Consider the following 23402-nt stretch of genomic DNA (forward strand, 5'->3'; position numbering starts at 1 on the left):
ACACAAAACACAGCCAGATGGCATACAATTCGCTATTTTATCTACGCAGTTCCATGTACTCTCCTCTAGATGACAGCGCTCAAATAATTATTTAGCGCTCAAATTTCCTTCCCGCCAGAATTATTAATATTCTGCGGGACGTTACATCGAACGACATCACGTATCTCCTATCAATTTAGCTGCGCATCTGATAACAAAGCTTATAGATCCATCGCAAAGTTTGCACTTACGTAATTATGCGATATTGTTGAAGTTTCATACAGATTGATCCTACATTTCAAGCGATTTCACGATTTAACAGCGCGAAAATAGGTAAATACATATTGTGTTGATCGTTTTTGTTTAATTGACTAACACCTTCACGATAAAACAAATAGATGAAAAAGATTAACAGTTACGGGAAACGTACGATGTTTTCTTTATAAGCTATTGATATATTTATGCTTTTAATTATTTGTGCTTCATTTATTATACAGTAGTTATAAATATTTAAATCATGCAAAGCTTTATATTATATTTATAAATGCCTAGTTGTATATATATATTATAATGACGATATGTATGAAGTAATAATATTGAAAATATTTCTAACAAAATAATGATTTGTAGCACTTTTTATAAATGATACATAACGATTTTTATAGATAATGCGAGCTGAGAAGTGATCAAAACAATGCAATCTTGGATAAAAAAAAATATCTTAAGAACGGTAAAATAAAAGAGGAAGTCTCATCTCTGGTTGCAGAAACGCAGACCATTTCTATTGAATAAATTGAGGGATGACGCGACGACGGCGAGACATTCGTGCAAGGTAAAATGATTTCCCCGGGAATTTAATCGCGCGAGTTATATATACCTATAAGCGAGAAGAGAACTACGTCGAAGTCGCATTTAGAGTTATATGTACCATTTAAACGGGAGATGTACGATCACTTTTCGCGTTTCCGATGTCCGGCCAATGTGGTACAACGAGCAAAAATGGACAAGTAGAAGTGGATCGTCCCACCGCTTGGCCATATGCCATCCCGGTAAATACTGCTGTTATCATAACGCGAGCCAGAGAAATGAAGCGAAAAGCGGATAGTGGACCGATGAGGGAGGCGGCGGCAAACGAAGACTACATGATGTCGCGGATTAATGCGAATTTCCATTCGTCTCGCTTTCCATTCAAATCCGTCCGCGCATCGCAATGACGACAATGTCCTTTAATTATACTTCGTCCATGTATTCTAATTTTTTTTTATCCTTACTTATCTAACGTTTTTAAAAGCGAACAAACTCATCCATGCTATTTATACAGCTCTAACATATTTTTTGTCGTATAAATTATATCGTAAAAATCGTAAATAATACTTTTGGGTTGTTCACGTCAAAATTGGAATCTTCTTCAATAAGTGTCTTTTGTTAAATTCCGATTTTGACCCAAGTAAATGACCCAAGTATTAATAAATCATTTTTGTAGCAATACGCATATATAAGTATGTCCACATTACATAAATTGACAATTTTCTATCACTTTTAAAATTTTCAAAGATATATTATTTTAATATTGAAAAAAATCTTTTATACATATACATATATTATATGTTATAATTTATCCTTCTTAATAATTTAAGTAATGTTTTTTTCTTGCACTTTATGCTGCAAGAGAAGCTCTCTCTAATTTTTTAATTCATTTTTATTTCTTCATTACATATTTACTCAAATTATTTGCAGTTTCTTTATACATTAAATAATCGTGAAAGTAATTGGAAACTAATTTATTTGCAGCTCACCTTCGGCAATAAATTTGAAATAATTGAGAATAAATTGTGGTAAATAAAAGAAAAAATAAAACAGTAATCACAATCGAATGCGGGCAGTAGTTAATAAAAATTATGTTTTGAATTTGGAATGGTCGATATAATCAGTCTTTAATAACATAAAATATAGAGAAAAAACCTTGTACCGGTTTAAATAAACAAGATTATATTAAACACAAATTACAAACACAAACTCAAGCAAAAATATTGCCTTTAGATATATTATTTATGGAAATCTATTTTTATATATTTATATAATTTTTGTTTTGAAAAAATGTAGATGAATATTCTCATTAAATATAGAAAATTATATGATAAATATGTAAAACTAGATTTCCATAAATGATACATCTGGAAGCAAATTTTCGCTTGAAAAAAATTTTTGTTTATCATAATCTTATTTATTTAAACTAGTACAAGAGAGTTTTACTCTTTATATTTCTGTACTCTATTATTAAAGATCCATTTTTAATTAATATAGATAAATTGCATTTATACAATCATTTTATAATCTTCTATGATGCATTTTGTCAATTGTTTTAATTTTAATTAATTTAATTATTCGCAACTGTATATGAAGCATAAAATTACAACATTACCTAAAGTATAACTGCCATTATTATATTATATTATTGAAATATTATAATTTACGTAATATATATTGTTGAAGAGTTTTAATGCACGCAACAAGCTCATAAGCCACTTGTCACATTTCATTTTCCATAAAGCAAATTCGGCCTCAATAAAATGTGCGAGTAATTACATGGTAATTAATAATTATGTTGGCTGGCTGTCAATATTTATGTATGCGCTCAGAAGTTTATTATATCGCAGCTGGTGTATTTTCTCTTGCAGCAGCATTTTGACAGGCGGAACAATGCCGACGTCATGTGGTATCAAAACGTCTATTAAATCTGCTACACTAGAAATCCATTATGGAAAATTGGGATAGTAAATAGTTAGTAAATAGTTAGAGACAAATTTAATATGTTATGTATTCTTTCTATATATATATCATTATTTTGTTTGTCCTTTCTTCTATTACAATTATACAACACGATAACAGTTGTATCTATATTTTTATTATACATATATTTATCTCTTTTTAATGGTAATCAATATTAATAATTAATTTTCGAAGTTGCGCGATCGTTTTTTTTCATCATCGTATCCAATCTCGTGAATTTTCTCTCCACTATTTCGTCTCGATATTTTTAATTCTAATTAAAAAAGAGTATTTTAAGACGCTGCTCCATATAGTTATCGTCGAAAATGCTTTAACGAACGCTGCACGCGCTCAATTTTTGATTCCAATTTTTTTCGCGAATATCCCTCGTGTACGCGTTCCCTCATATACATCCCACCTCGTCCGATCACTCTACTTCCGCGTAAAAACAACGAGATCTCCATTTCTCGATCGAACGACCGATCAACTGACGCGTGTGCAGTTCGATCATCATCAGTGATACTCCAATTTTCTCCGGCGCGCGGTTTTCGCTCGAAATGCCGGGCGTGTATCTGAAAGGACGGACTGCAGGCGCCGTATCGTCGCGAGCGCATCGATCAGAAAGAATATCGCCGTGTGCTGCCAGTGATTCAGAGTAGCAGTACTTTCTTCGGTAAGTGCGGAGTTTAAAGCCCGCCGCACACCGACGACTTACGATACGAGAATATAGCGTACAAGATAAGCATGAGATATTACGTTAGACGATTCTTCTCCATCGCGGATATTTGCATTCATAGGGGGAATCCGAAATTTCGGATATTTGCGTCCTCTTAAATTTGCGGGATTTTCAATAGTTCGAGAAGGACCGTTACGCTTCATATAAGGAAAGATATAATTTTGTATGAATCTTCAAAAATTATTTGTGTTTGATTCTTTTTAATTAAAAAAAATTTTATTTTTGCATTTTTGATTCTATGCATATTTTATTTAAAAAGTTTGTTTTTAGTTTTGTCTCTAAAAAATCACAGAGATTCAATATGAAATCTCATATTAATTTTACAATGTTTATAGGAATAATTTATATTAAAAGATATTGCCAAGGCTTCGTTACCAGAAAAAATCTGGAAAAAATTTTACAGAGGAATTTTCGTGCAAGAAGTTTCTATTTAGCATAATTCCAAGTTAATCTACGCGGAATTATGCGATTTAAGTGATTTTAAAATATATTCTATGTTTGTTGCTTATTTAGGTCTTACTTCGCGGCGTTTTATATAAAATGTATTTCAGCGAGGTAACCGAAACTACTCGCGACCCAATTTCGCAGAAGCTTAAATATGATTTCGTTTCGTTGCGAGCGAATTCTAAAGAGCATGTCTGACCTTCTTTCGCTTTAATTTAAAATTCCTTTGAAGTTTATCATCTTTGAAATCCAGCACGCACTGAAATGACACCGGTGCTACGGTGTGCGACATCCTTAATCTTTACTAACCCGCGGCGTCACATGGCACTGTTAAACTTTACCATATTTCGTCTTGATAAATTCGCTAAGTGGGTAGACATTAGAGGTATGTAATTTAGATATACTACTCTCCGCTACACATCTAATTCGCCATTATTACGTACATACTTTACTTTATAAATATCATGAGAAAATTATTAAATTTTCAATTTTAAAAATTTTTCTACAATAAGAACAGACGCCGAATAAAGTCCCTCTAAAATTTTGATCACAATCTATCATGTAATATTGATAATTATCAAAGTATACATAAATTAATATAAATAATTTTATTCAAATCAGATACGATAATGAAAGAATTTCAAAAATCTATGTTATTAAGGGAGGAACAAAAACTTTAAATCTTTTTATAGTAATAAAAAGTTATTAAAATAATAATATACGATATGGGAAATAATAAAAATATATATTATTTAAGAAAAATTTTAATAGAATAAATATTCTTAATGAATTTTTTTATACAAAATAAATTTAAGTAATTATAAGCATTATTAACAACAATCTTGGCAACATTACAAAAATTTGATTGTCGAATATAAAAGCTCTATCGAGATTGGCTTTTCTTTCTCGACGGATTCTCATTTATATTTGGAAACGTCTCGATAGAATTCCGTGAAATTTTCAATTTTTCCCAGTCACGAAAGGGTAAGTCCTAGGAGTCACGTAGATCGTGGCGATCGTGGCTTTCGCTCCGCGGTGGCCTTAACCCTCTCTGCGCGAAGTAACTCATGAAGCATGGATCTGAAGTCGCCCTCGAAGAAGTTATACGCGGAAAGAAGCAGACCGCCTGCCGCGTCGTCGTCGGCGATGATCACCGACGTTTCTATATGTACGATGGAATTCCCGTGCCTCCCCATCTATTACACGATCACGCGCCGCGACAAGAAATCGTTTTCCTGGCGCTGGTGCATTCACGGAAATTAGCGCACTCCCTGATGCATGCTCTGCACTCGCCGAGTTAAAGATGACTTTTATGCTCTTGCAGGGATTTTGACTCAACAATAATAATTATATTATTAATTATATAATTAAATATATAATTAATTATATATTTACACATATATATTTATATATAATTATTTTAATGCACATCTCGGATCATTCGAGCGAGAAAATTTATCGCAAAATTTTGCATTTTATTACTTAGCTTTTAAGTTTTAATTAAATTATTTTTTATATCTTTAAATTATTATTATTTTTTATTGTTATTTTGAAATCATATTATTAATGCTATTAATTGTAATTATTAATATCAGATGATCTATAAACACACACAATGTAATAATATGTAATAATAGATAACATTGCACTAGATATCACACTTGCAATTTACGATATTATTAGAATAATTTTTAGTAGAAGCTTACCATATTTCGTGCGAGATAATCAATTGATTAATAACATTGTGTTGTGAAAGAGAGGCTAGTGTCCAATTAATGTTACCTTGATAAGCTACAGATGAATTGCTATTACTTTTTGTCATACTGTTGATTTTCATTCGAAACATAGTTTCCTTGACTGTCATTTTTCTTTTTTTATTTTTAATAAGACCCTTCAACCTTTCGAAACTATTTGCGTCGCTCATCTAACTTCCGCTTTCGCATACTCCATACGTTGACACGTAGGCAGAGAATGAAGCACTATCCGCAAATGCGCGGGAGCATAAAATCAGCGGGCCGACTTCCAACTATTGCGAGAAGCGTGGGAAGTTTCCAATTTCAGAATCGGAAATCCAGTCGTTTCGTCGTGGAGTTGGGCTCTCTCTCTCTCTCTCTCTCTTGCTCTCTCGCCGAAGTTCTTCGTTCAGTCAATGAATTCTCGTTCGGTGCCGCATGCATAGATCAATGGACACCTACTTCGGCGGGAGACGGCGAGATTGCGAAAGTTATTCGCATCTTTGACATTCTGAAAACAACGACCCGGAACATCGAACAGAACCAATTACGGAAAGTCTGCGACCGTTGTTTGATCGATAAGAATCGATGTCAGGGAGTCTCTTTAAAGAACTTGAAACAAACATTCATAAAATAATAATTTTACTAATTTGATCATTGTTGTGCGTTAACAATGAAAAGAAGGACCAATTCCAAAATATTCTAGACAATCATTTTGGAAGGACATTAAATAAAATTCTACAAAGATATTAAATTAATTGTAAACTAATTGTTTCTTCCAACATACTCGTATGATAACATTTATATATTTTTTTAATGGTTACAAAGAAATTTAAATAATTGAATATTTTTACAAATATGATATATTTATATGTTAAACTTATTGCAACTTATTGCAACTTATTGAAAAAAATTTAGACTATTAAAATTTAATAAACATTTAACATTTTTTTTTTTTAACATTTATAAAGTGCGTTTAAACGGATGACAAAGAGCGATGAAAGTTATCCATCAATAAACTCTACTCTTTGCTATAATTTTTTAAAATGAAGAACTTACGTTTTTAAAATGTAAGAACAAATATTTAAGAACTAATTTTATATAAACATTGCTTTGTTTCTTTATTTATTTTATTTACATCTAATAATATTTAATAATAATATGTATACATTCAAGTACATATATATTTCATTACCCAGATCATTGTTATCTTTTTTTGTTAAGATTTTTTTAACGTTAATGATTATTAATTCGTCAGTCTTTCTTCATTCATTTTAAAGTTTAATAATTAAAAAGTATATAAAATATATATATTTGTAGAAAAAAATTTATTTCATAACAAGACTTTGAAATCAACCTGACCAGGATATTGAAGAAACCAAAAAGAACAGTAGAATGCTGAAAAAAAAAAAAAAACGGAGAGAGGGGAAAGATGAAGAAGAAAAAGGGGAAATTAATCGTAATCTCAATCAAAGCTCGACGAACCTCCATCTCATTATAAAATACTCGATACTCACGGGAGGTCGGCTTTCATTTGAAACGGCTCTATCTTCATGTGAAGCCGAGCAACCCAATGGTCACGCGGCCATAAATGGATGATCTACGATGTAACGATCTCTTCACTCTTGTCTCGACATCACAATTAGCTTCATAGGTAGACCGTAATTGCAAGTCGAGGAGTCATGCAAGAGTGCGAACAGATGTAAACAATGCTCGTTTATTCTTACATTTAAATAGAAATTTTAAATACGTTGAGAATACTCTCACACACATAAATAAAAAATAAATATTTATACAAAAATAAAAGTAATCGTAAAAACTTAAAATAATCATATAAATTCATATAAATAAATATAATGTACATATAGAGAAAGTAAAGAAAATATACATAGAAAATTATTCGTAAAATTGATTATATTTAATTAATATATTATAGACACATTAATATTATGAATATTATATTATAAATATTACATAAATATTATATAAATATTATACTATAAATATAATATAAATGCTATTGTGAATTCTAATACATGATACATTTCGTGATAAATGTTTGTGCTGTTTGACGATCGATATCGTTAATGCACAGCACAAGCTGAAGTTAAAAGAAGAGAAAATCTTTCAACATTGCGACATTCTCATTTGCACAAAGTTGCCCGTTGCTCTATTTTGCGACGAGAGCTACGGTGGTCGTTGATTGCGCGAGCAGATCGTTCAGGCATCTCGCGACTTCCAGGTTTACAAGTGAACCTGTGTGTGTGTACTTTTTTTTTTTTTTTGCTATTAAGCCCCCATGAGAGGCTTCGTGCGTTCGAGACTCCATTTCCCCAGATTTGTCGGGCGAGCAAGATGGATAGACTTGTCTATGGCACGCTTTTCTCTTTTATTATACTCTCGAGTTCTGCTCTCATTGGTCATCCTACGAATGCGAGTGTTTGCATCACAATTCCTCATACCTCGCATAATGCTTGTCTATTCTGAAAGCGATTTTCAATAGATCAAATTGTTTTCTTTTTTTTTTAATTAAAAACAGTGAGCGATGTTAAAATATTCAATAATTTTTAGCAAATGTATTTTTCACGATACTTCTTTAGAATGATAAATTATTTTAAGAAAGATATTCAGTTTATTGGTCAGCTTGAAAAATGATACTAAATTAATTGTAATTAACTTTACTAATCATTGATTGTTGTTAAAAAATTTTTTTCTATAGAGTTGGATGCCATATTAAAATGATTTATACAAATTCTAATATCTAAAAAATAATAAGGTTAAAAAAATTTTTGTTGAATATTTTCTTTTATAACTTTATAACATTTTTTATATTTTTATGATTATTCTGTAAGTTTTTATACATAAACATTTTTTTTTTATATATTCACATATTCAACAGATTCAAACTTTCTATTTCGGATAAACGAGTATTGATTTTGTAGCATTCAAAAATAAGTTTAAGTTATATACAAAATGAAGGAATATTCTCTTGGTAATTTCTTCCGATAAATTATTTACAATATATTTCTATTTTCAATCGTCAACCACCAGTTGCCTACCGGTTCGTACTGTTGAAAATGATCTGTTTTGGTCCAGCGAGTAAACGAAAAGCCATGTGGAAGCGATTCTAGTTAATGCATTTTATTCACAATAGCTTTTCCTGACGCGGGAGGAAAAAGCACTGGCGCGCCATTCCGACGCATTGTGCCATCCATTATGGAAAATTTGTGAAAATGCGTGCGCCGGAAAAGTGTATCCGCGCCCCCGTGCATGGTCTCAGCTGCGTCCAAACTGCTTTCAGCAGGAATCAATATTTCGCGAATACCTCGCGCGAAAAGTTTTACGGCTGACAGTACGGCCTTTACAACGCAATGTAGTTTGTCGCGGTATTGCAGCCAAGAGGAAAATGTCGAATACACTTATATTTGGGCGGGAGCCAAAGCACGTGTAAAATATTGCGACATCCATTACGGAGGAGTCTTCAGAAAATATAAGCGACATATTAGATATGCGAAATGATGTTTGAAGTGCTATTCCGCTTCGCGTTCTTATTTTCATCGATATCTGCTTTTTTAAAATAATTTTCTAATATATTATATATTATTATATATCACATTATTATACTGTTAATTCTATTACGTTGAAAAATTGTTTTATTTAAAGATTTAGATTATTTCACCTCGATTAATCTTATAGAAGAACAATCTACATTTTTACATTTCTAATAGTTTTAATTACTACAGTGGCGTAATTACGAGAAAGAAATATCGTGTAATGTTTAGCGAAAGAGGAAGAAATACTTATATAAATTAAGTAATGGAAAATGAGTCCGAGATCTTTGCGTCGAAAGGACAGACGGCGACGTTTTGTGGGAATTGTGTCGAGAAACGCGAGAGGAAAAGCGGGAAATAAGTGACAAAGGCGACGTCTTGGGTTTGCGTTTGCATCATGGAAAAGACAAAGCGAACGGCGAAAGACGACAGAAGAAGAGGAGAAATACTTGTTCCCTCGTTCTTTTTCAGTGAAATTTCAATAAATCCGCGAAGGGGAGAAATCTCGGTTGGACGGAGAACATCGCAACAAGGTGGCGGGGATCGCGAAAGGATGAGATGGCACGAGGTGTTGTTTTCGTGCGAGAAAATAACGAAGCTATTTTTAGAGGTAGCGCCGGAATAAAATTATCGCGTGTCACCCGCACGTGCGAGAGCCGTGGCACGAATGGAGCGAGGATGTTTGCACGCGAAGGATTACTGGACGCGATACCACGCGGAGAGATGCTGGATAAACGGAGGTGGTCGGTGGGATTTAAACGTGTGGGAACACATCTCGCGTCGGATACTAAGAAACACAACGCGGTGGAGATAGGTGGGTAAACGAGGGAGCCGGAACAAAAAGGCCAATGTGCGAAGGAATACTACTACCTGCTAATGTCAAAAAATACGGCCCGTCCATCTATTTAAATTTCTTTGACTTATAATTAACCAGTTCTCTCTGAGAATTTACTTTTGCAGATAATGTAAAATCTGTAAAATCTCAATTCTTATCATCATTAAATTTTCTTCTACTATTTTAATGATAATTAATATATAGGAATCTTAAATGAAATATGCGTTCTTTTCTTGTAAATATATACATATTTATATATTTCTTTTTTTCGTATTACAAATATTTTGCATTATATTTTTATCATTTTTCGTAAAAATATGAATGTTCTTTAAATGTATATGCATATTATGTAAATATGAATAAAATTAAATGTATTCAAGAAATGCGGAAAGTAATTAAAAAAGTTGCAAGTTAATTTATCAGCTTAAATACATCTTTAAGAAATTTCTTTTGAAATAAAATATACACGTAACGCGCAGTTTATCTTTTTAATTAATGACACATATATATTCTTTATTATTCATATATTAATATTCTTTTATTTATTTCAGAAATTATTTATGACAGAAAAATATAATACATTACATACGTTAATTGTAGCCATATATAATATTCTATATACGGTATCCAACCAAAATAAAATTATTTCTCATTGTTTAATATCACGCGTAGTTTTTATATGCATAAATATAAATGCTATTTAAAAGATAATAATCAAATTGTGCACTGCAGGATTAATATTGCATAATATTGCACTGATTGTTGCCCAAGAAGTTTGCTAATTACTCTTAAGATTCTTGACTCGTGATAAAAGTGGGTGTCAAGGCGACACTGTGTAGAAGCTGTCGAGATTGGAACTCTTTGTGTTGCGCTTTTACGAAAACTTCGCGCTGATAGTCGTGCAATCTATGCAACTTAAACGAAATAAGAAGACTATGGGGAAATAAGAGAAAGAGGCTAACGATTCAATGTATAATTATGATATACATTTTGATATTAAGTTGCTACGAAATATTAGAAAGGAAAATAATCTTGTGTGCATAATTTGTCAGATTCTTTAAACGTCAGTTTATTTTTCCAATTAGAAATAAATATTTAATCATGCTATTTCGAAAAATAACATTATATTTAAGAAGTTGTGAATTGTCCGATCAAATGGATTGTATTATGTTGTTAGAAATTAAATTTTTTGTAAGAATGTTCATCAATTAACGGTAAATCGAATGTAAGGCAAGAAAGGGAGAGGAAACCGAAGGAGGTGAGGAATAAGAGACGCAGGTGGCGGAGGAAAAGACGATGGAAGAGGAGGAGAAGGACAAGGAGGTGGAGGAGGAGATGAGAGGTAGTAGGAGAAGGATGAGGAAGAATAAGACGGAAAAAAAGAAGGAAGAGAGTAGGAAGAGAGACGATGGAGAAGAGAGTCAGGTGCGCACAAGAAGCGAAAGAGGTGTGCGTGCGAGAGAAGTGAAGCGGGGTGAGGAGAGGCGAGGTCCGAGTTGGGTAAGGTGAGGGCTCCTATACGGATAAGTACCACTCACTTCATTGATTCGTGCGTACGCCCGCACGTCTGTCAGTCCATCCTCACTCACTCGATCTTCACTCACTTCACTCGCCCGGCCCGATTGCCGCAGACATTCGCGTTGTACCGAGAGTACAATCGATACAAACACTATCAAATCTCGCCGTCGCCGCCGTCGACGACTTTAGAGGTCTCGAGGTCGCAGGCAGCGCGCGGTGCAGCCAACGCGTGACCTCTGCGCGGAGATCTGGGAGGGTCATCACTCGCGTCTCTCACGGCACCACGGTATCGGGTTCTGATTTGTCGATTGTCTCGATCCCCCTACGGGCACCGTAGGGCCTCGCCTCGGCGATGATCAGTGCGTGCCCGGACCCTTCACAGTACCGGAGAATACAGAGCTCGATCGGCGCCGGGACCAAGAAGATGACCTTGGCGCGCGTCGTTAGGATCTCGGTGGTCCTCGTGTTGCCGCCGTTGCTGCTGCTCGTCGTGGATGAATCGCGGGCACAGTCTTATCCCCGCGAGATTAAGCCAGGTGAGCGATACGGTGATGGGTATGCATGCTTTTAACTCATTATTACTCCATTAGCGACTCCAGTCGCCGTCATTTTTCCTGCTTCTTTGATCGAAGCAGATTCGTTTTCATGTATCAATTTAAATATGTTTAAAACGAAGCTTTCACGAACTAAGTTCCTTTTTTGATTATATGACAAAGAGTAATTAAAGAATAATTATTATAATATTTTGGGCGCAGATATTTTAAATTATCAATGATTATCAAATAAATTATAAAGAAATATATTGATTATAAATATAGTCTTGAAATATTTTTGAGAAAAATATTTATGATGGCAATTTGAAATATTTATTTTAAACGACATATATTTGATTATACAACAAAATTTGCGTTGCGCTTTCCATCATCGCGTGAATGAATACTTTACGCATGTCTATAATTTTATAATACTCCCCTCATGTATAAGTATCATTATAATTTTAAAGACCTCAGTCTCAAGCGATACTTTTTCCCATGTGTCGTGAGAGCATCTATCTTAACCATTGTTTTTGATCGAAAGATCTATAGATCATTTCTTACGTAACTGTAGAACCAGAATTAATATATGAACGGTAGTTTCTATTAAAGTACAATTAATCGTATTATTTTTTTATTTCGCTTAAAAAATTATTTATATAAATATCATCAATTTTATTAATATTATTACATAAAATCAATCTTATACATATATAATATGTATAATAATAATTATGTATATAATATCAACTTTATATAATAATATTAATATTTATGCTACATACACTCACATACACAATCAAAATAATTCGTGTAATGGTCTATTTTTGATTGTCTATTTTTATAAAGTTGAGAAAGAGAGAGAGAGAGAGAGAGAGAGAGAGAGAGAGAGATACATTTATTCAACTAGCTCATTATTCTCATAAAAATATTCAACTCAACATTTCCATTATCGTATTAAAATGTGCAAGTACCATTCAAGTATTTAAGAAACCTTTCGTTCGATTTAATTACGTCCTTCACTTACCTTTAAAGTAAGAACATTCTAAATTGCCTGGCCTTCATTTTCGTCGCGTAGATTTGATTAATCGTATCGCCAGAGTGAGTGGTCGGATTTTCCTGGATTCTTGTTCGGTCGCGGCCGCCAGGCCGGATTTCCATCCTTGTTCGGCTTTTTCCCGCCTTACATCTATTATCTCGCGTCACTTTAGTGGTCTCGAAACTTGTTCCCTTTCTCTTTAAGCCGACCTTCCACCGTAAGAAAAAAGGAAACCAATAACCTTCTCTACAGCAACATTATGTCTCTTGCTTAATTACTGTCAAGAAAGAGACACTTTTCTGTTTATCACAAAAAATATGCAATTATATTACGTAAAGTATTTTCCTGTTATAATTTGTAAGTTTTCTGTCAATTGTATGTATGTGTGTAAATGTACATACACAAATATTAAAATATTTGCATAAAAAGAAATTTTTTTTTAATTTTGTAATCTTTTAAAAAAAATTAATTAGATCCTAAAAATCCTAAAAATTTATAATTTGATATATAGAGTCGCTTTTTAATTTAAAATGTCGGATTTTTTATAAAATCTTATTAACAATTTTGTAATATGCGATAGAGGAGATTTTATATATATATTATATGTTATATTATTATATATATCATAGATCATTAGTAGATGAAATAGTCAATTTTTATTTATTTCTTTTGATAAAATACGATAACTTAAAATTTCTCTCAAACATTTGTTTTTCCAATTCAATCGCTCGGACCTTTCTTTCCTTCTCTTTCTCTTTCACATTCTCACATCAAATCATTTAAGTAATTCTCTTTTCCACTTACTTTGTGCCGAATGGATCTTATATAGATGCCCAGGCTTGAGAGACTGGCTCTATATATCATCCCTCTTAGAAAATTCCACGCCCTTCGCCGACGTGACCTCGTGCCAGATCCTTGATATCTCTCGCAAGGAGTTTCTTGGCAAGACGAAATAGTATTGATACAATGCCATTACTAAGTTGTGCCAAAATGTTTGGCTCATCTTGCGCCATGACGGAGGAGAATCTTTAAACGATCTTAAGTTGCAAGCGCCTGCCATCCCGATGAAGATTGTTCGTTAGACTGCACATTGTAAAATGCAAACTCTGTGCATTAGCCTTTCCCTATGCATTTATTATCACGCTGACAGATCTTACAATTTTTTAATTAAATTATTCAGGCATACAAAAAATAATTCTGTGAATTGTATAGTGCTGTGTTTCGTTTATTAAAACTTGAGACTAGAAAACTAACGACAGATTTTTTAATAAAGATTTTTTTGCAAATGTACTATATTTAATATATTTTTCGTATGTATTTCGATGTCTTTCTTGTTTGCCCATACATAATTTCCTATTTTTATTATTAAAAAAATAAATTTCCAGAACATATAATTATAATCAAATTTAATTGTCATGTGACATGCAATTAAAACGAGAGAACATGAAAAATATATTACTTGATATTTTCGCCGTTATATATAAGCGTTTTAATATAATATCAATATATAATAATCTTAGAACGCCGATCCGACACTCGGAAACTATGCAAGCTATCGATCGTTCCGCGATCGTCCGTTAGAGAACGATAAATCTCTCGAGACGTCATCGAAAGATCATCGCCAATGAGTGTAGTCGACAAACTCGATCCGGCACTCGCACGCGAGTTTGTAACCGATTGCCGATTGTAATGTGTGTTGTAACACAACACATAGTCATTTGTCACGTATCGATTGGAAAGATAACTCCAATCGGTGGCAGTGACGTCTCTCGTTTTTCCATCTCCCCCGTCCCCTCGGAAAAGGATAAAGAAGATGCTGCAGTTTTGTCGTTGTCATTGCTAAATTACATCTCGCCGGTGTTTCATGTAACTCCTGGCTGGCATACGTCGCATCGTGCCGCACTTCGATATGAAAACTGTTCTGGTTTATTGGATGTCGCATATGCGACCAAGCAGCTGCTCTAATATCTCGTTCTTTCTCTCTCTCTCTCTCTCTCTTTCGCTTTCTCTCATCTCATGCCAAAGTGGATACGTCGCTGTCGCGTTCGATGAAGTTACTGGCCAGAAGTGTGAACGGAGATAGATTCACATCGTCAGTTATTGCGTATCGTTGGCCAGCTTCGAAAGGAGTCGAGATTACTTTTACACGTGTGGCTCGAGAAAATTAATTTTCTTCTCTGGAAAAATATTTTTTCCTTGATACTGATAATATTCACATAATGTAGCGCGCTCGTAATGATTTCCGTGATAAAATAATTCTTTATTCTTATTCGCGCGATAAAAGAACAGTCTTATTGCACGAGGGCTCTTTTTGTCTTAAAAATATAATTATTGTAAAAGAAACTTAATCACTTAGTCTATCGAGAGAAGAAAAAGAAATGTCGCAAATAATTTTATTCGCCTTAAGGCATCCGATCTCGCCGCGGGAGTGCATTTGTTTGCACAACGTGTGCAAAGTACATCGACACGCTGGGAAATAACATCGGGGCAGCATCAAAAGGGTCATCACAATTTCCCTGCGTATTTAATCCAGCGCAACAGTAATTATACGCAATCGATGCGATGCCGCGCGAACCGTGGATACATAAATAACGAGAAACATTAAGATAAATAACGTTTCGATCCTACGGCGGCGACATGCAATGTGATTGCGTGATAAATTACTTGTTGCAATGGTCGCGATCGCGATTGAATCCGGAGTTTCAGTAAAATAACAGTGATTCAATTATCCTGTTTTCTGTTTATTATCTTCTCGAAGTATACATCGAAAGTGTTTGTTAATACATCGCGATACGATAGGGCCCTTTAGTAATTTCTCTCTTTTTGCTCTCGATAATAAAAATATTTCTAATTATATATATAAAGTAATCTCGCAATTATCAATAAAAATTATATATATTATATAATATTATTTTACCCAAAAAGTGAAAGTTGGAAAAATGATTTTTACCGATAATTTTTATTGATTTATTGCGAGATTATTTTATATGACGTCATACGCTTTTAGCGTATGACCGTAAAAGATTTTAGCTTCGAATAATAAATACTTGGTAATTAAGTATTCGAGAAAGAAGCTTAATTCATGAAGACCTCCCATTCACGTTCCCATGCTAATAACTCGAAAATGATTGATGCCGCAGTATTTTCGTTACGAGAAAATCAACTCCGATATCGCCGAAGAATCTGTCATATAAGATTGATGCGCGTTGGGGTCCACGGTGTACATTTTTCTCGATATGCCTTCTATACGCGCGTTCGCCACAAAAGTCTCGCGTCATTGGCATCAACATCGTCGATCCCGACGTACGTTCGCCGTAAACTCGGGCAATTTCCTTGTGCCGCGATCACTCGGTATGCGCTCTCTCGCTGTCCACCCTAATTACCCGTACTGAGAAAACATAATAATGCCAGAGGATCGATTTGAAAAAACTAGTACAAAGTATCCGTTGTCGTGCCTGCCGGCGAACGCCCGTCGTGTCGTCCGACGAGCTCTCCTGCGCAGGGGCGGACTTTACGACAGATTATTATCGGGGAAAATTTGTATAAGATCTTTTGTGTAAAGAATACACCCAGCAGTCGTTCCTCGGCGGAAGGAAAGAAAAATATGATGGGACGAAACATTCTTTGACGGGAAAAGAAATTACGTGATTACGTTTTTAGGCATACTTTATCGATTAAATATACGTCTAAGATTGAAATAATTTTAAATAGATTTCAATAGGATGTCATATAAAGACACAGAGAATGATTTATTATTTAAGCAATACGATCAGCGCAAAAACAGTTTCTCATACACCTACAATATCGGAGATATTAATGGGTACCCGAAATATACATATCCCAACCCGTTGAGTTATCAGGGTTTTGGATTTTCCCAGAATTTCGATAAGCTCCAGGCAACTCCGCCCCTGCTTGCGCGGTGAATAGTTTCTTCTGGTCCATGTCTGACTAAATGTTGGCAGCTGCCATAGGCGTCGATGGTCGAGTGCTCACCTCCGCTACTCGCATCCGGGGTAATGTTTGGTAGCAGCTTGCCGGGTTACTTCAAGGAGTAATTGCCCGTAATTGCGCGTCCCAAGGTGTAATGCACTTTGAGTTATTACTTGTCGTGGCTGCTGCCGCCGCCGCCGCCGCTGCTGCTGCTATGAGAAGTGAGGTGATTGAACTATCGTAGCGAAGCAACAAGCAGTTATTGCGGCGAGTTACAAACGTGCAAACTGCGACAAATTAAAATTACGGAATGTAGCATTATGACAGACAAAATAATTTCTCGATTAATGCAAAATCCAATGAAGTCATTGAAGGAACACACATTCGTCGTATATAAAAGTATATAAAAAGCGTAAATGCGGGATTAACAATTTTAAGAGTATTTTTGATTAAAGTAATAGATAAAGTGAATTAAAAAAGTTGACTAATGGAGCTCGTTGAATCTCTTTGCAAAATATAATTTAAATTAGTTTAATACGGTTCGCGTTTTATATTTTAAAACAGAGGTACTCAAGCCTTTGTAAAGAACTTGTGTTATTATATATTAATAGAGGCCGATTGAAGAATACATTAGCGTCTATCGATATCGTTTTCGTTATTATTTTATACGCTTTAGATTTTCATTTTCAATGTTTTATAGCACGAGTTAATTTTCTCTACGTAAATGAAGAAGCAAAAATTACATAACCACGTGCCGTAATATAAGCATAATTAATATTATTATAACACACTGTATCATATTTTCGTGAAAATAACGATGCCTGCGCGCATCGTGTATTGAAGCTAAAGTTAATGAAAATTCCTGATGATATTGTTTGGATTAGCGATACATTATGCCACATTCTGCTCGCTTCTGTGTGTGTGTGTGTGTTTTTTTTTTGCACAGTAGAAGCGTCGTCTGTACTGCAATTTTCGTAATATGGATCGACAACAGGTGGAAAAGCTTCGCTGATCGCTCTCTTTGAAAGATCATTTTGTCGAAAGCTTCCGATAAAAATGATGAAAACGCGTCTTTCCTTTCAATGAGAATTTATATTATTGTTCGGCAGAAAAAAAAACCCGGGATCTGAAATTTCGTAACACATAACATTGTTGTTCTTTTGTAATTTTGTTGACGTGAGACAAATATGCGATGCGTTATTGTAACAGAATCTCCCCCTCCTCCTGCCCAGCGGGTTTCAATGAAAATTCATAGCAATCTTGCATCGATGCTGTTGGAATTACTACGTATTCTTTTCCCTCTCTCTCTCTCTCTCTCTCTCTCTCTCTCTCTTTCCTCGTGTCTAGGACTTTTTTCTGATAAAAAGAATACGTTTCCCTCGACACCGGCGCAACGGTAGAATGGAAATGCTGGAATCACGTTAGTGGAAATTTTACGGTACGCCTTCGAAGAAGAGTGTATATAACGTCGGGTGAATATTCATAAAGTCTTCGCTTACATTGTTTACCCGGCTCATTGTGATGGAGAGAATTCCGCGATGGTTGCCTAACCTTTCGCTCGCAGGATCGGAATTTTTGTTCAATATTCATAATGACTTAATAGAGACGACACTATTTTTCCACGGCGAGGAAGATTGTGTAATTTCTATAGGAAGCGTGGGCAATGAATTTATTTGTGCAATTCGAACTACTATGTAATTACAAAATACATTGCACATTTTTCATCTTTATATCCCTCTCTTTCATTATTATTATTATTGTTAACTTATTGTTTGTGTAATAATAGAATAATTTCGTAAATAATAGTATATGCAATAGAATAAAATAACAGATTGATAATTTTCTTAGCATATTATCCATCTATATATTTTCACTAATCATTAATTATTTATTATTAACAGCCACTTTTTCAAATTTATAAATGAAAATTTTTTTATTTAATTGTTCCAAATATTCGTATAATTATAATTGTAATATTATAATGTGATGATAATAATATACAATACTATAGATACCAAGTAATTCTAGTATTGCAGTACACGTAACACACGTACGTAAAGTCATTGTTACCTGTTTAGCGCGTCAATACACGGACAATTAGTTTTACTGTTCTCGTTAGTGATTCTTCTTTGAAGAATATAGTTTAGTGGGTTAAATCGACCAATCTGGGACGCATGCGTGCAAAGAATTGATTTATATTTAATTTGGCATCATCAAAACGTGTTGCATTATGCAAGCCAACGAAAAACGGTCTCTTTTAGTTGAAAACTTTAAGACGTTAATTAACGGCGTCATTAGCTGGAATCATTCTAATTAATCCGCGCGGATAATGACAAAACTACATCACAAAATCACGCAACGAGAATTATTCTTGCTACTCGAGATAATTTGTAATGGCGGTTCTTTTAGATACACGTGTGAATGGAACACAAGCATCTACATGTACAAAGACACGCACAGGCACATATACATAGTGTACACGTAATACAAAATTTTCGTGAGAAGCCCGAGAAGAGAGTATAATCCTCGCGCAGTAACTGTTAATGCCCACCGTAAATTGTGTGCACACAAGAAGATAGACGGCGTCTAATATGCAAATGACTGTGTTCTTCGAAACTTAACTAGGTGTTAATTTGGTATTCACGATGCGTAGACGGAACGCTCGGCGAAACGCCTCGGTATGAAGGATCCGCGCTCGCATTAAGTTGCAATTATCCTTTATAAGTGTTGGCCGCCGTCCGTGTTCATTAAGAGCGCGCATTCTAGTATGTAGCTGAATAAAGCTAAATGCGTCGAAGCTGAATGTAAATTCACTTAGTTTGTCAAAAATTTATTTTATTTCTATTTTATTTCACATAAAATATACAAAAATTTATTTTATTTCTATTTTATTTCACATGAAATATACATATATGTACATTTTACGTGAAATTATATAATTATTCATAACAATAAAACATATAATTATTGTCGCGTTACGGCTTTTTTATTCAATTAAATTTCATTCTCCAAATCTCGAAGAATCTGATCCCTCAAAAAAACACATCCGGTCGACTCGGGATACCCAGTAGAGATAGATAAATCCGTGCGGTAAATACACGTACGTCGCCCGATTGTTTATCTCGCCGTGTCGTTTTCGTGGGTCACCAATTCGGACGAAGATTTTCCTTTCCGGCTTTATCTTCTGCCGGACGGCAGTTATGGCTTCGTGAATAGTCACGGGACGTCCACGGGATGGCCGTCGTATAATTTCAAAGACCTTAAGGCTGACCTGAGTCAACAAGTCGTGGCATTCGTGGAACGTGGGAAGCAGAATTGCGCCTGTAGACACATGTAGATACATTGAAATACTTTGCTTGGAATATTTCAAGACCCATCTGCGCGCTTTTCTTCCACAATATCATCATTTGTTCGCCCTCTCTTTCTCTCTTTCTCTATGATATATTATGTAATATTATGCAGTTTTAGATCGAGATTGTTCGTTCGAGATAGAAGCGATTAAGGCATAAAAATAATAAATGAACCAATTTAAATATATCAGATTTAATTCGATCTATATTTCAAAAGGCATTTATATATTATAGAAGAGAAGGTAGATATATTTTTTTTTTTAATAAATGAGAAACTGATTCTCTGAATGTCGTTTCTTGCCGTTATTTTGCAAATATACACATAAGCTATTTGAGATATATTTAAGCAGATCTAGAGTTTTATGTTTCATTTTTTTCTCTCTATAATTTGATAAGAAGTAAATATATATAATTTACTTCCAAAGATTTTTTCTCGATCTTTGCCAATGACATCTTATTTAAATCAACATATATATCGCGATATAATATATATCCGCAATATTTTAAATATGACAAAGAATATTTTTTATGATGGAAAAAAATAGCAGAAACATATAAACACTGATAGAAGAATTAAGGATTAAAATGATTTAATTTTCTGCAGATACACAAAAAATAACGCTTATTAGCGTTTATAATAAATATCAAGAAACAATAGTTTACGATTTTTATGCGGCTGGGAAATTCAAAGTCGGTTAATGAAGAAATAAAGAGGCAGTTATGACACGCTACTTACGAGACTACGGTAGATTCCGGACGGTCGCGGAAGTTAAAAGGATCGGCAAGAACTCTATTAAGGTCGATTAGAAAAATGTTTAACTACTTTAGAAACGCTTAAACCGCCACGCGAACTTTCCCACTTCGTGTCGCTCGGCTACGCTGATAATCCTGACATTAACATGTAATTAAGGCGGGCGAAAAAAAAAAGGACGAGGACAATGGGGATGTGGTATTAGGGAGGAGAGGCGAGGAGAGAAAGAAAGTTTAAACTCCGTCGGAACGGGTCGATTCGATCGTTGATCGTTTGTTATGCCGCCTGGAGTTCGAAACGGAAGGAAGTTTGGCCTCGCGAGTCCCATTTACCGAACTTGAAAATTATGGTTGCTTCGCCCGTAACGAGCGATGTTAATCCATCAACCCTGTTTTTACTATCGATTGTTGTTTAACAACTAGCACTCCAATGCCTAGAATTTATCCTTGTAAATATCGGGTCCCGACAATGCAATATCGTAGTCTAATGAAAAATGTTATAATTATTCTTGTAAAAAATATATAATATATTCATATATTGTGTATGAAATATATATTTAATTATTTTTATAATAATTTAGATCATACTCTCAATATTGTAAGGGCAAAGCGAGATGGCTTAAGAAAATGTAAACAGGCGAGGGAATGAGTAAGCAGTCAATCTCCAGTCCTCATCGCGGCGAGACGAGTAAATCTATTAATATTAAATACACATTTGAAAGTTAACAGTTCTTTTGTCGACTCTCGTCTTTTAATAATATTGTCTTAATTTTAAAATTACCGATCTCAAAAAATTCCTGTTAAATGTTTCCATTACACTTAAAAATCTAAAATTTCAAATATCTGTATTGTGTCTATCTCTTTTTTTCTTGTTTCCTTTTTTTTTGTTTCACGATTTATAGAATATGAATTCATATTTCACAATTTAATAAATTATTTAATAAATTTTATTGCGAGATGAAATATCATCTAAAGTAAGTTATTTTCTCATTGAAAATTCGATCGTAATTAAATATTCATAAATTAATAACCGGTATTGTAATTATGGTCCGTGAATATATTCCCACGACTAGATTGTAAGATTGATGTTGACGCAGCAATTCGCGAAGATATAAAGGGCACGAACAACAAACAAGGGTTGAATGAAACTTCCTCGAGCATCTCGTCTACTCAAAATCGCCCATCGCGAACGGCACAATGCGAATTTAACCGCGAATATGGATGCACTATTCTGTTGCAAGCAGTTATTCAGGTCCCGCGTCACGTGTTGGTATAAAGCGTCTAATTATTCGTCGCATGAATAATTCACCTTGCAACTTAACCGAGGTCGAAGATCGTTCAGCGGGAAAGAAGAAGGCTGAAGGGACTCTTCCCTGAGTTGAGGGAAAAGGGGAAAGAACGAAAGCTACTATTAGCTGCTCCGTTACACGGCAATGTGAAAAATTAACGGCCTCGTCGACGAGTTTCCGTTCTTTCTCCCGCACATTCTGTCAAAGAGTATTGTTTCTCTCTTTTTTCCCTCCCTCTCTCTCTCTCTCTCTCTCTCTTTTTTTTTTTTTCTTTTTTTTATATATAAATGCTGTACGACAGATGTACGTGTGTTTTCGTGAAATGTGAAACCTGTCATACGACAGCAGAAGAAAAAAGAACCAGCGGCAAAAATTGGGAATAAAAATATATCATCTGAGAACGTATTGACAGATAGTGCAAAATAAAAGAAATATTTTACGAAATTTCTTTTGGTAAGATAAAATAATTTCAAATACATTTGATGAATAACTTCATGATTAATTTGTTTACAGCTTATAACGAAATAATATCTTCCAATTAATTTAATATTGCATGGATTTATATAGAAAATATAAAAAAATATAATATATAGAAAATAATTCGAAGCTATTAATACAAATAATAATAAGGAAAGAGAAATTGATTCTGTTAGATTTAAATCCAACATCCAAAACAGAAAAGACTTCTTCAAGTATCGACGATTGACATGATAGAGAGAAATCTTTAATAATTATACATACACATAATTATTATTTATGAGATAATGTTAGTTGAAAAGATGGAGAGATAAGCATCATCGGATGAAATCGCAGACAAGAGTGCGAGTTCCGCAAGAGTGCGCTTAATAAGAGCAAGAGTCTGATTAATAATCACGAATATACAATTAAATCGCGCCCGAACGATGGAGAGAAGGTAGGTTTTTTTCATTCGCCGACGTGATTCATT

At 34.1% G+C, this 23402-nt stretch overlaps 1 protein-coding gene and 1 long non-coding RNA gene across 2 annotated transcripts in view; both read left to right on the forward strand.

Moving 5' to 3' along the window:
- The first annotated feature begins 59 nt into the window (after positions 1–59).
- On the forward strand, positions 60–2778 carry LOC126859065 (uncharacterized). Its single transcript, XR_007688747.1, has 3 exons — positions 60–312; positions 645–811; positions 2658–2778. It is a non-coding gene; the product is annotated as an uncharacterized LOC126859065 (long non-coding RNA).
- An 8650-nt stretch (positions 2779–11428) lies between these two features.
- LOC126859012 (uncharacterized) overlaps positions 11429–23402 on the forward strand; it is a 35017-nt gene continuing 23043 nt past the window's right edge. The window contains exon 1 of the mRNA XM_050609871.1: positions 11429–12101. Within this exon, the coding sequence (XP_050465828.1) occupies positions 11918–12101 (184 nt within the window). The 5' untranslated portion in view covers positions 11429–11917. The remainder of the gene's footprint in view (positions 12102–23402) is intronic.

Source organism: Cataglyphis hispanica, chromosome 2, assembly GCF_021464435.1.
Source record: "Cataglyphis hispanica isolate Lineage 1 chromosome 2, ULB_Chis1_1.0, whole genome shotgun sequence".
In the NCBI taxonomy this organism is placed as follows: Eukaryota; Metazoa; Arthropoda; class Insecta; order Hymenoptera; family Formicidae; genus Cataglyphis; species Cataglyphis hispanica.